This window comes from Cucurbita moschata, unplaced genomic scaffold, assembly GCF_002738365.1.
Source record: "Cucurbita moschata cultivar Rifu unplaced genomic scaffold, Cmos_1.0 Cmo_Scf00002, whole genome shotgun sequence".
NCBI classification, from domain to species: domain Eukaryota; kingdom Viridiplantae; phylum Streptophyta; class Magnoliopsida; order Cucurbitales; family Cucurbitaceae; genus Cucurbita; species Cucurbita moschata.
This window is the reverse complement of record NW_019268518.1, coordinates 3,766,119-3,780,118: the sequence shown is the minus strand read 5'-3', so window position 1 is coordinate 3,780,118 and position 14,000 is coordinate 3,766,119. Positions and strand designations below refer to the sequence as shown.

At 35.0% G+C, this 14,000-nt stretch overlaps 2 protein-coding genes and 1 pseudogene across 2 annotated transcripts; all 3 read right to left on the bottom strand.

Moving 5' to 3' along the window:
- Window positions 1-124: 124 nt before the first annotated feature.
- LOC111455874 (potassium channel SKOR-like) lies at window positions 125-7,190 on the bottom strand. Its single transcript, XM_023097514.1, has 14 exons — window positions 6,952-7,190; window positions 6,482-6,774; window positions 4,681-4,905; window positions 4,522-4,585; window positions 4,065-4,404; window positions 3,559-3,854; window positions 3,367-3,447; window positions 3,176-3,274; window positions 2,317-2,538; window positions 2,050-2,238; window positions 1,897-1,972; window positions 1,523-1,817; window positions 1,299-1,420; window positions 125-497 (listed from the first exon to the last, which is right to left on the bottom strand). The coding sequence occupies exons 2-14, from the start codon at window positions 6,700-6,702 to the stop codon at window positions 256-258; spliced, it is 2,472 nt and encodes an 823-aa protein (XP_022953282.1). The 5' UTR covers window positions 6,703-6,774; window positions 6,952-7,190; the 3' UTR covers window positions 125-255.
- A 4,335-nt stretch (window positions 7,191-11,525) lies between these two features.
- LOC111463095 lies at window positions 11,526-12,162 on the bottom strand (annotated as a pseudogene).
- Window positions 12,163-13,271: 1,109 nt separating this feature from the next.
- LOC111460520 lies at window positions 13,272-13,808 on the bottom strand. The gene has a single exon (XM_023103755.1). It carries the CDS (start codon window positions 13,806-13,808, stop codon window positions 13,272-13,274), a length of 537 nt encoding a protein of 178 aa, XP_022959523.1.
- Window positions 13,809-14,000: the final 192 nt, after the last annotated feature.

The following is a 14,000-nucleotide window of genomic DNA, read 5'->3' as shown; positions in this document are numbered from 1 at the left end:
AAACTGAAACAATTTTGAAAAATAAACTCAAAAATTGAATTCTATCGACTTCGTTTTTTTATTCGAACTAAATAAGTTCGAGTTGGTTTGGTTCGATTCAAATTACTCAAATGGGTAAAGATGAGTTTGGAAGGGCATCAAAATGATCTACTTTTTTATTCATCAAACATTGCATTTACACACATTGCCAAGCGGAAGAATGGGAAACCAAAAATTTATTGATTGCACACAACAATAGCCAATTGCCCCAACTCTCTAATGAGTTTCAGGAACAAGATAGAGCTTTTGGCATTCATCAATCATATGAACATCATGAATTTTACCTCCATCTTCTGATAATATACAACATTTGTCTGAAATTTGTAGCTGATCGGATGCTACTTCGATCAGCTCTTCCATAGAGAGTGGAACCCATAGCACTATTCCAGGTCTTTTGTTTTCTTCACGATTCCATGGGTGGAAGGGGAACACTGTACATTTCTTTGTGTGTTTTTTTGCTGTAAAAATAACAAATGTTCATTGAAAATAATCCTTCTCTTTCCTTTCGGAATCAATCAAAATTAAAACTGGACCATGTGTTCTGTGAAACATGCTGATGATGGTTGGGAGAGGAGTCCCACATCCGCTAATTAAGATCGGCTAATTAAGGGGTTAATCATGAGTTTATAAGTAAGGAATACACCTCCGTTGATATGAGGCATTTTAAGGAAACCAAAAACGAAACCAAAAACAAAACCATAAGAACTTATGCTCAAAGTGGATAATATCATTTACCATTGTGGAGGTTCGTGATTCATAACATGGTATCAGAGTCATGCCATTAACTTAGTCATATCAATAGAATCCTCAAATGTCAAATAAAGAAGTTGTGAGCCTCGAAGATGTAGTCAAAAGTGACTCAAGTGTCGAACAAAGGGTGTACTTTGTTTGAGTGCTACAGAGAAAAGGAGTCGAGCCTTGATTAAGGGGAGGCTATTCGAGGGCTCCATAGACCTCAGAGTAGACTCTATGGTATACTTTGTTCGAGGGGAAGATTGTTGAGAGAGGAGTCTCACATCGGCTAATTAAGGGGTTGATCATGGGGTTACAAGTAAGGAATACATCTCTATTGGTATGAGACCTTTTGGAGAAACTAAAAGCAAAGTCATGAGAGCTCATGCTCAAAGTGACAATATCATATCATCGTGGAGAGTCGTGATTCCTAACCCAACATACAAAGACCAATTTGCTTATGCCTTGTGCCTTGTGCAGAATACTGATGAAATAGAGATAGAGAAGAGAATAGGTCTGATGAATACCTGGGAATTCTCGAGAGGAAAAAGGGGTTTCTGACAACTGAGTAGCTTCTGCCTCTTCCAAGAGCTTGAGCAAGTTCTTGTTTCCACAAATCCGGCCTTCATCAAGCGGGGTGTTTCCCCATCTACAGTACAGAAATGATCACACTGACGATGAAATTGTTGATACAATATGGAAACAAAATGAACCAAATGCTTTTCCATAAGCTTACAAAATATATGAATACCTGTCCTTTGAGAAAACACTAGCCCCTGATTCTAAAAGCAACTTTGCCATCAAATGCAGCCCTTCTGAAGCAGCTACATGTAATGGTGTTCGAAAATCGTAGTCTTTGGAGTTGGGGTCAATGCCATAGCACAATAATCTCTTGAGAAGATCTGAATCGCCCCTTGAAACTGCTGTACAGAGGAAGCTACCAGCATTTTCAACCTTCAATGAAGCTCCTTGTTTAGAAAGCAAAACAGCAACTTGATCATTTCCGTTCTTGATGGCTTCCATTAATGGAGTATTGCCAAAGTTATCTGGGAAAAGGCCAGAGAACATCAATAAGGTAAAAGAGATGTAGAAACCTCAAAACTTGTACTCTGCTGTATAATTAACCTTTAAGATCAATGTTTACTCCTTCCTGTATTAGGAAACCAACAATATCCTCGAATCCTCTGGATGCTGCAAGATGCTGTGGAAAAACAACCAATTGTTTAGCCCAAGTAATTCAATATCATATAATAAAAGGTCTGGGAGTCTGCTCCATACCAATGGCGATCTTCCATCATAATCTGTCTTGTTTGGATCAGCTCCAGCTCGAACAAGACCTTTTAATTGGTATAGATCTCCATGATATGCTGCACTGTTCACCTTGAGAGCAAGTTCAGCTTCTTGTTTTCCAATATGAAATGAGATATCAGATTCCAACTGCTTAACTCGAAGGTTTGATTCCTTTCCCTACAAGTATGGAATCCTTAGTTGTGTTACAGATGCGTTCTAACTGAAGTTCTTGAAGTTAATAGTGAAATGTGTTACCTCTAGAAGGTTGTTCAAGATTTTCCTCCCGTCGTAAAAGTATATGTCGAGGATATTTGTAAAGGACTGCTTATCAAGGCGCAAGAGCCTACACAATTCACACACTCGAACTGTATAAGGTTGAGGAATATTGCAAAGAATTGAAATCTCTCCAAAAGAGCTGTTGGGTTGCAGTAAAGATATGGTCTCTTCTGAACCATCTTGTCCTATGCCCAATTCCTCCTGCAGAAATATGGTTATTTCATTCAGGCATATCGAGAGCCAAAACTTCATAAAGAAAACACAAATTCTGGAAACTTTTGGTATAGGCAACATAAATCGTTGGAAATAGATAATGTGAGATCTCACGTCGGTTGGAGAGGAGAACGAATCATTCTTTATACGGGGGTGGAAACCTCTCGCTAGCAGTCGCATTTTAGAAACCTCGAGAGGAAGCTCGAAAGGGAAAGCCCAAAGAGGACAATATCTAGTAGTGGTGGGCCGTTACAAATGGTATAAGAGTCAAATACTAGGCGATGTGCCAGTGAGGAGGATGAGTCTTGAAAAAGGGTGGACACAAGATGGTGTGCCAACAAGGACGTTGAGCTCCGAAGGGAGGTAGATTGGGGGAGTCCACATCGATTGGAGAAGAGAACGAGTGTTAGCGAGGACGCTGGTCCCCAAAAGAGGTGTCGGTTGGAGAGAAGAATGTAGCATTCTTTATAAGCATGTGGAAACCTCTCCCTAGCAAACGTGTTTTAAAAACCTTGAAAAAAAGTCCAAAAATGATAATATTTGCTAGCGGGCTTGGGAAGTGGACTCATTTTCGGTCAGGGGTGGGTGCAGAATTTTTAAAGAAAAAAGACAAGTGGGTTCATACCAGCTCACCATGACAGACAAAATAAAGTTGATCTACCACATTTCCTTGCTCCATTATCACCTCTCCAGGGAGAAAAAACTCTTCATGGAGTTTAATAACCTACAAGGGAACCAAAGAAATAACATGAATATTTTTAACAATTTCTTGAAAGAATTGATCATCAGCAACAAACTAGCAAATAACATGCTTACTATTTGATTGATGAATTCTGGAGAACACCCTCTAAAGAGAGAGACATTCTGAACATAAGGCAAGTATAACGTTTGGGAAATCTGCACGAAGTGAAATACCGTCATGCTAGCAATCGGTGCACATTTATGCAATGAAGAAAAAATAGAAAGCCAACCCGGATATGCATATTACGTTTAAACTAAATTATGTACCTTAGCACGGATTGATATTGGGATATCCTGTAGAACAGTAGCCTCAGTGTAACTACTTTCATACTGTAAACGTAAATGACCTTTAATCTGATCACGGATCTCCCTGCTAAGTCTATTCCGGTTCATGTATTTCATTACATCTGTCATTTTATCTCTGAATTTCACCGTCTTGGATCCTTTTACAATCAATGCAGTCATGTTACCAATCAAGTAAGCACCGAGAACCATGTCAAATGACACATAAATCATTATGAATATCATTTCCCTCAAGTTGACTGCATGTATATCTCCGTAACCTGTTCACACACAAATAATAAAAAGAAAAAAAGAGTAAGGATTAAGAAAGAACAGAGCATCAATAAGTTCAACTTATAATCATTTCAGATAAACAGAACATGCATCAACAATTTTTGAGATGCATGGATCAAGAAAGAAACAGGAAAACTATGTTCATTTCATTTCATGCACTTCTATATTATCATTTAAGATGTGTAGAAGGTACTTACCAACAGTGGCCATGGTGACAATAGCAAAATATAAAGAGGTGGTGTAGCGTTTCCATAAATCAATATCTCTGAAATGTGAGTAACTATAGTCTCCCAATTTCAAGCTTCCAATCCATGTGTACCCTTCTTGAGAAGCAGGAAGAGTAGTTGCCAAATAGTAAAAGATGCAGGCCGCAGTATGTGTGCAGTAAAGTTCAACAACAAGGAGCTTGAAAATTCTAGTGAACATATAATTAATACGTATATCCTTCTCCAACGTCTGAAAAAAATCTGTGACTTTTCGCACTCGGAATAGCCTAATCCATAGGAGATATCTCACCTCCTCTCTCTTCCCACAAGCCTGTTCAAACAGATGTATGAAAATGTTAAAAACAAGAATGACTCATAAAAGAATCTTAAAATCAATGAAAATAAGATCCCAATGACAAAATAAAGAAATGCTTGCATAGAGTGTCACCTTATAAATGATATCCCAGGGCATACAGCTAAGCAAATCAGTGACAAAAGTGGATTTCAAGTACCTATTTGAGCAGTCAAACAGTGAGTATTAATCCAGAAGAGATCGTAATACAGACCCAAGAACAGTGAGCTAATGGAAATGAAAAAAGAAACTGACTTGAGCGCTATTGGAGTGCGCTTATAGACCATTCGGTATGTCTGGCTGTCTCTGTAGGCAACGAAGAACTGGAAAACAATGTCAAGGAGGAAAGCAAGCTGCCCAACAATGTCGAGTATAAATAGATTCTCTGGTAATCCCCTGAAGAATCCAAATTCCATGGGTGTGAAGAAGGAGGAATAGATTGCCCATATCAGTATGAACTTCGTCCACGCCCTATACCATCTGCATTTCATTTGCACACCATGTCACTAAACACTTCACCATTTTTTGGGTTTAAAAAATAAATAAATTCACAACAATTATTTTTCATATTTAAATCGTCTATGAAATAGATCTTTCAATATCATATTTAAATTTAGTGTCTACATCAATAATAAGATACAATTTATGAAAGTCAAATTCCAAAACAGTATTTTAAATAAATAAATAAAAAGTTTGTTTGATTACTCTCAAGAACATCCACGTGTACTTGAAATGGGATGAAATCCAGAAGGCTCCACCCACCCATGTTCTTCCTTTTTAAGTTTCAAAACCAAAATTTGTATGTTCTTCCACTACACGTCTACCAATTAAAAAGCTATCTAAATGCGACAATTTCCACTTATCTTATATCAAAAAGCCCACAAAAGTTGACCTATTCATAATGAACTGTTTACTCAATTTTCCTAAACGAAATCTTAATTTCCTCCAAAAAGGAAAAAAAGCCACACAAAAAAAAAACTCAAAAGATACCCATGAATAAAATCCCCAAAATCTAAAAAAGAGAGAAAAAAGGCAAAAAGTACATTAAGAAGAACAAAATGGGAACAAATAACTAAATATTCAAATCAGCTGAAAAATTATTCTTTAATTTAAAATTAAAATTAAAATTAAAATTAAAAAAATAAAAAATAAAAATTCCCAGGTCAGATCTACAAGACACCCACAAATAAGGTAATTGAGTAACTATTTCAGATCTAAGAGGGTTATATTAGTATAGAATGGTATAATAAAATAACCGCATACGGCAAGATAAATATGATTCAAAAGAAAACCCAAAAATTACTCCTAAAATCTGGTGCAGCGCTTATACATGTGATGTGTGAGGAAAGTGACAACACAACCATATACTAATTTAATGCGACCGTATTGATTTAAAATCTCAAAATATATTTCTTCATTAAAATCCATCACTGGTCTTTTCCCGGCCGACCACACAAATAAATTTGATCGTTTTTACTGCTTCCACCGCCACGTGTGTGAAAACTAATTACCACCGTAAAAATTGTCTGCCAAAACAAATATTTTTTTTTTCTAAAAATTATATATATCTTTATTTTTTAAAATATGTACCGAATGTATTTTTCTTTTAATTTTATATTTAATAGGTTATTAAAGCAATCTTGTGTTAATTAGTGAAATTAAACAAAAAAAATAGCTACTAGTTATATAGAATTAAAATTTGTTTAATACTCTTTATTTTTTAAATAAATATTGAATATGTTGAAAATTTGTCTAGAAATTAAATAAATATTTTTAAAGTTTAACCTAATTGGAAAGTTTTAAAAACTTATTTTTCAAATTTAAAAACCTATTAATGATATATTTGTAAGTTAATCAGCTGTACAAAATATAAATAATTAAAATAACTTGGAAAACAAATTAATTCGCATTGAAACCGGAAGCGGTTTTCCGACGATGGCGATTTCTGGTATACGGAGATTCATGGAGGGGAGAGTTGCATTCATGCAAAATCGCAGCGTTTAACAGAACTTAAAATCAGTTGTCAAAATTTGCGGTTCGAGAAAAGCGGACGTACCTGCTGTCAGGGAGAATAACGAGGCATTTAATGCCATTGATGAGATTTTCGCGGCTAAATCGTCTGCGAGTCGGCTCAAGTCTCAACTGTTTCTGAATCAGATTAAATCGACTCCCTCGCGACGATGAAATCCGATCACGAACGCTCTCCACCTGATACTCCTCCTCATTGGAATCCGCCCGGCGGATTCCATTCTCCTCTCTTCCGCCGCTTCCGGTCATTATCGTCTCAGCCTCCTCAACACATAAAAAATCGCCGATTCACTTGACCGGAATCGCAACTCGTTGCTCTCCCTGCATCATTTGCTCGAACAGATGAAACGTTGAAGATCTAAATCTAGAATAAAATGAAAAGGAAAAAACGGCGAAATTATACGCTGAACTTGAATGTTCAGCTAGAAGGTTCGTGAATGATGTTGAGATGTTCATGGATTATGAAACGAAATAGAGATGAAGTTGAAAAAAGCAAACCGTGCAGATTCGATCGCTTTAAAGCTTTAGAGCTTTAAATTGTCTGTACAGATGGAATCACGAGGAAAACGAGGAGAAATCTTTTGGAAAAATGGAGAAACGCAGGTCAGATTTTCACGGAGATCTTTGCGGCTGAAGCGGGAAAGAAAAAATGCAGAAATTAAAAGAGGAAATCGGATAAAATGAAGAAGAAAGAGATTATCATTATTATTTTATTTTTTTTGTTTGAAATATTCGTAACGAAGTGATCGACATCTTGGCGACCGCTGGGGCTAGAAATTTATAGCTATGATTAGGGTACATTTTTTCCTATTATTATAATCGCCAATCCATTCTCATTATATTTTGCTATTTATTTTTTAAAAAATACATATTGGCTTTTATTTTCTAGAAAAATAAATATTTTAATTTTTTTTGTTAATGGATGTAATTGGTAATTATTCGTTGATATCAAATAATAAAAATTATATTAATATTTGTTACTTGATTCCATTTAATTTTTATAGTTATTTATTTGTTAATATTAAATAAAGAGTTAGAAAATATAACTATAAAAGAAATTAAAAATTCGTTAATACTACCTTCTTCCTATATTGGCCGTACCTTATGTGTTATATGAATTATGTTATTTATTTGTTAATATTAAATAAAGAGTTAGAAAATATAACTATAAAAGGAATTAAAACTTCGCTAATGCTACATTCTTCCTATATTGGTCGTACCTTATATGGTATATGAAGACAAAGAAATACATATATGACACTGTCTTAGATTCTCAAAGATGATATTAATTTAAAATAGATAATATTAATTTAAATTGATGGTAGGACGTAAATTATAAAAAGTCATTTATATCACGTACGGGTGCCTCAAACATGCTTCTATCTAAAAGAATGAATTAAATGTTTAAAAATTTAAAGTTTACCCTAACTAGAGTCAATGTGGTCGAGCCTGAAAGTTCACGACCAAGGTGTGTTTTACAAAGCTCCAACCTAAACAGAATTCAAGCTTCAATGATCGAGGCCGACCAGCAAAATTCAAGCTTCTATTACTACACCATTAGTTAAACTCAGCTTTCTTAATTTGTCGTAAGCCACGACTCTTACAAAACGGTGGACCATATACTATAATATATTGTCGCACTCTTTCTCTTTAAACGATTAAATTATGAGTAAAGTTGCACATGTTCTTGTTTTTATATGTCACGTATTACAGAAATTAGTTTGAAACATGTCGTGCTACGTGTTATATTTGCTGTTATTGTCGTTTTTTTTAACTAATTGTATTAGAATTTAGTGTTACAAGGGATTGTATATTAATTTTAAAAATAATAAACCTGAAAAATCATTTTATTCCCAAATTCAAAAACTAACTCATTTTTTTAAGGAGTTAATATAAAAAAATTACAGTAACTTTTAAAAATTTAGATAATAATTTGAAATTAAAAAAAAATAATTAAAATATTTAATTGGATATTGTTTCAAAAATACCTTATAACCTTTAACTTTTATATATATATATAAAAAAAAATTTATTATCGTAATATATAAATAATAATTTATTTACATCTCATAAATCATTTTTCTCTTCAATTTTAAGGGTACTAACGATAAAAAAAAAAAGATTTAAACTTTTAATTTTTTTTAAGGTATTAATGTAGTTTCACTCGAAAAAGTATTTTTATTAATTTAATTTTTTATTTTTATTTTTGAAAGATAATAAAAGGCTTAATTTAATTTTCTTATTATTATTATTTTTTTTTTGTGGTTAAGAAATTGAAAAGCCAAATATAATTAGTGGTTCACATTTGACCACCCACAAAAATTAAACAAAACCACATGACCTGAAAAAAGCAAGCCAATGGAAAAACAAGGCATTAGATAATAATAATAATAATTCAGAAATTAAAATATTACAATTGGAAATGACACAGCACATTGCTGACTGGCTAGTTGCCACTTGGCTTTGTTTTTATTGGGTGAGTGCCAGGTCATGAAAATTCATTGACAAATAATACGTATTATAATTATACGTTAATTGTAATTAGTGGAAGATTAATTAAGAAAATGGGCATTCTAATTTAGTTTGGACGGCCATGCCCACTACTGTTCATAAATAATAAATGAACCCTCCTTGTGGCTTAGGATAAGCGGCTCCACTTTCGAACCAAATTTGCCCAATAATTGAATAATTTTCGCCTTAGATTATGACCCGTTGGAAGCTCGGTTCAAAATCTAGATTCTGGCACCGAATGGTCTCAACATTTTCTTGCATCCTCTGTGACATGACCGTGTTACTTATTGTTCGCTTTTAAGAGTAAAGACTATTCCCATAAATCAACACGAGTTTTATCCTTACTCATATGTTTTCTAGGAAAATTATCAGTAGGTCATCGAACATAGTATTGCTCTTAATTTTAAAGTCTCTATGATTGAGTCGTCGAAAAGAAAGGTATACCTTATTGGCTAAGCATTTTTTAGTCTTTCTATTCTCAGGATCACTGTCATTTAGACGTGGTTTGGTTCATTCATGTATCCATCTTTACTCGAGCCTTACAAATATTCTTGTTTCAAAAGTTGCAATATTAACTTTGACTTTTTTATAAACATTTCAAAACTACGTTTATAGTAGCAAGTTCGTTACAATGTTAGTTGAAAAGTTGACGTGACACAACATCATTCATTTAGGCTTAATCTATGTTAGTGTCTTAGTTATTACCATGTCGATTTTTCATCCAACATTCTAACGTATTTGATTTTGTGAGATCTTACATCGATTGGAGAGGGGCACGAGTGTCAGCGAGGACGCTGGGTCTCGAAGGTGGGTGGACTGTAAGACCCCTCATCGATTGGAGAGGAATACGAGTGTCAGTGAGGACGTTAGACCTTGAAGGCGGTGGATTGTGAGATCTATATTAGTTGGGGAGGAGCACGAAACATTCTTTATAAAGTTTGTAAGGTATGAAAACCTCCCCTAGCATTAAGTGAAAGTCTGAAAGAAGACAAAATCTACCCGCGAAGGGCTTGAAATGTTTATCTATAATTTTTTAAATGAGAGGTATAGTCTGAGAGTATTATATAATATATATCCTAAGACTATGGGAAACGTGCATAAAAAATTAATGATGAAAAGTAGATAAGGTTTGATAGCTTATAGAATTGATAGAAGCCATGGAAGAAAGCTAATTAATTAGGATGACAATGCATTGACTCATTCTTCCACCCTCTAATTAAACCTTAACTAAAATGAATTTGTGGGCACACAACTTTTACACCGGTGGGAGGTCGGTTCTCGAGAAATGGCTATCTCATAAACTTGTTATATTATTACAGCCCAACTCAACTCAGGTACGAAGAGTCGTTTCTGTATAGAGATGTCCACAAAACGGAGATACGAAGCATTCTTCATCCGTATCTCTTATTTTAATCTCTATCCTCGCGACAGAGAATATAATTCTCATTATCAGCATATCTCTCTAACTCACTGTCCTATTCTCTATTTGAATAGAAATTTTTTATAAAGGTCTGTCTATGAGTGTGAGATCATGTTCTTGAACAATGTCGGAGGAGAGTCAAGTCGCGTTTTTAAGGAAGAAACAAAGACATTTGATGAAGACCTAACTTGAGCATAGGTTTAATATATTATTAGAAGGTGAGAGTTGGGAGGGCAAGGGGGTGTGCGTCACAGGGCATATACACATATATATAAAAGGTGGTGGAAATGTTGGTGAATGCATGCCAGGGTGCTACGCTTTTCCAATCTTATTAAATTTCGAGAGGTTAAGTGGTTCGGAGTCACACATTTATAGAATTTATACAAGGTCGACGTCGTTTCAAGAAGGGGTACCAAATTGTTCGAGTCCCCGATTAATTAATTTTTTTTTTAATGTTAGAAGACATAAAGTTATCACTTAAATCTTTAACCATTGTTAATTAAATTATGAACATGTTCTATGTTATAAGTTATTATCTTATCCTATCATTTAATTTATAATATATTCCATTATACATATTTAAATTTCATATTGATGAAATAAAGTTTAGGTTAAATTAATAATAATTCCCATTTTTCGAAAATGTAGGTTCTACCACGCTCACTTAAAAGAAAATGTCATGAAATGACCCCGACATACTTATTATGTTAGTCGGGATATGGAGCCTAATGCCTAAATTTAATATAATTGAAAGATATTTCGTAAAGATAGGATAGATATTTGGTAAAATTTGATAGAGATATATTTGTTAGATTATATTAGTAAAGATTTAGTTAGTAAATTGAAGCCATATATATATCTCACTTGTCAGTGCTATTACTTTTCTTCGTTCTCTATTCTCTTGTTGTACATAACTGGAGTCATCAATAATAAAACGTTTAACCAATATTCCTCTGTGTATTTTCTCTCTTCTGTTTTTTGTGTTCATGTTGACGAGTGTGTGTATTGTTGAGTGATTCTAACACTTGGTATTAGAGCTAACAACGGGTACCGATCCTAATAATGCTCTGATCCCAAATCGACGTGCTCTAATCCCAAATGAATTTGTATCCGTCCTCTCTTTATCTTCAAGTTGAATCCCGAACATCTTTTGTACCTTGTTTTTATCTCCTTCATCTATGAAGGCTTAAAATACTCATCCTATCGATTTAGAAGTATAGGTACTCCCTCTTCCACAACACGTTCATGATCGTTGACGACGATGAGCTGCCTCCCAATTTTTGCCATCAAACTTCTTAATCTCAACATGGGCCAACGTCCCAGGATCAACACATCTAAAAGTAACCGAAACCCCATCTGGGGTTGATCGCGAATGGTAAAAGGAAGTGATCCCACAAACTTTGCAAAACGTGTGGTTGGCAATATGGGTCCCAAAAGTGTAGGTGGAAACGAACTTGTCGGAGTCTCCTAAAAGCTTGAACCTTGCAGCCGGCACAGTGAAATGGGTGTTGCCTCTCATGCAGCAGTCCGAACAATTGCACTCCCAAGCTGTCACACTGGCCGCTGCTTCCACCTCCCATCTTACTCTCTTGCAGTGGCAGCCGCCTTTGTGTATTACCATCTTGGAACCCATTGTTTGTTGATTAACACTGATCTTATCCCATGGTTTATATGGACAAAAACTCGTGACAGGTGAGGTGACATTAAATTGCTTCGTGGAGTGTTTCCAACCCATCTTACGTGGAAATCAGACCAAAGAGCCAACAATGCATGACTACTTTGTACCTTTTATCTTTTTATTTGAGTTTTTATTTTTAAACTTAATATAACAACGGAAGCATGCTAGCCGATATTGTCCTTTTTCAAGTTTTCCCTCAAAGTTTTTAAAACGTGTCTACCAGAAATAGGATTTTATATCCAAAAATAAGAACGAATGTCAGCGAGGACAATGAGCCATAAATGGGGATTAATTGACATGGATGGGAGAGAGTAACAACAAATATCTGTTTACAAGGGTGTGGAAACTAGGGTGTACATGGTCCCGGTTCAATTGGGTTGAGAGATTTTTTTTTACCCAAAACAAAGGTTGGGATTGGTTGGATTGGTAATCCAACCCTTTGTTCTCGGGTTGTTATTTTTTAAAAGTTTTATTTATTCACTGTTCATAATTATTGGATACAAAATATTTTAGAGTTTACAAATAAACCCAAATCAAATATAAAAAATAAATAAATTCACATACCTTTTTTAAAATTGATTACTCAATTAACCAAAATAAATCATAATTCATTAAAATTTAGAATTATCTCCCCCACTTTTATTACAAAAATTTTAAATCAATTAAATAAACAAATTTTTTATCTATCTATGTCCACCCATCACAAACTCATCGATTAAAAAAAACAATTGAATTTGATTCCAAATATTAAATACATCTGCTATTAAATTCCTAAAATTCTTGTCAAAGACAACCACAAATAACCTATCACATTCATAATTTATCCATCCTTAGCCCCATTTTGTAAATCTATCAAAATTAAAGGGATAATATTCCTAATTAGATCGAGATCGAGAACATAACGTCTTAAATTATATAATTCACTAAATACGCAATTGAATGACTGTACCAACTCCTCCTTACACTCATTAATTCCGTGAATGTGACTATGAATCAAAAAAATAACGGTCCAAATTTACCATTAACGGATATTATTTTATATGTGGTTCTCCAAAATTTTAAAACAGAGTCCATTAGAAATAATTTCTCAAATTTTATTTTTAATTTAAGAGAAATTAGATATTACAATTAAACGGTTAAAATGAACACAAGTAACGGACCGATTATGAACTAATCTTACAGACCATCGAGTATGGCGGTGCACCACCGTCACGTCGGCCTTTGCTGTTGTTTTCCCGGCGACCGGACGAGGCTGCCAATAGCCACATCCTCAATTTTTCCGCACATCACCGACCGTCTGCGCCAGAAAGCTCCAAATTTCTTGGGCTTGGTGGATTTCCTCTCAATTTCTCGACCCAGATCCAAAATTTCAGATTCGAAGCTCCTAAGGCTAAAATTGTTACGATCAGTGGGGTCTAATAAGTCAGATATGCGCCTAGAAATGCTCGCGACTTCGTAGCTGTCGAGAAGAGAATTGTGCAGACAAGGTGTTTGTGAATTGTCCTGAAAGAAAGTTTGGGCGATTCTTATGGCCTCGAGCCTGTAGCGAGAGGGCTTGGGGACAGAGACGGGCCTGGTGAGGCCGAATTCCCGCATGGGCTTGGATTCGGAGCCGGACCCATGATGGTACCATGCCCAGGCCGCCGCCTTCTCCGCCGCTAAGTCGTCGGCGGCGAGGGTGGGTTGTGTCGGCGTTGGGTTCTTCCGGTCGGGGAAGTGGTTGAAGGAGAAGGATGGTAATGGCATGGGAGAGAGAATTTAAGGAGTGTGGGAAGATTGGTTGGAATTTATGGGGTTTTAAAGACTTTACTCTCCTCCTTAATCTTAAACTCTTTTCACATTTAATTTGATTTTTGTTGCTTTAGGACGTGATAAGGAAGGAATATTCTTTCCACTGGGAGAGAAATTTTGATCATAGATTTATAATCAAGAAATATT

Coding starts and splice junctions, on each gene's coding strand:
- LOC111460520 (XM_023103755.1), bottom strand. CDS start 13,808: ATGCCATTACCATCCTTCTCCTTCAACCACTTCCCCGACCGGAAGAAC.
- LOC111455874 (XM_023097514.1), bottom strand. CDS start 6,702: ATGACCGGAAGCGGCGGAAGAGAGGAGAATGGAATCCGCCGGGCGGAT. Junction 3,275..3,366: donor CAGAATTCATCAATCAAATA/GTAAGCATGTTA, acceptor GTTCCCTTGTAG/GTTATTAAACTCCATGAAGA. Junction 498..1,298: donor TTCCTCTCGAGAATTCCCAG/GTATTCATCAGA, acceptor TTATTTTTACAG/CAAAAAAACACACAAAGAAA.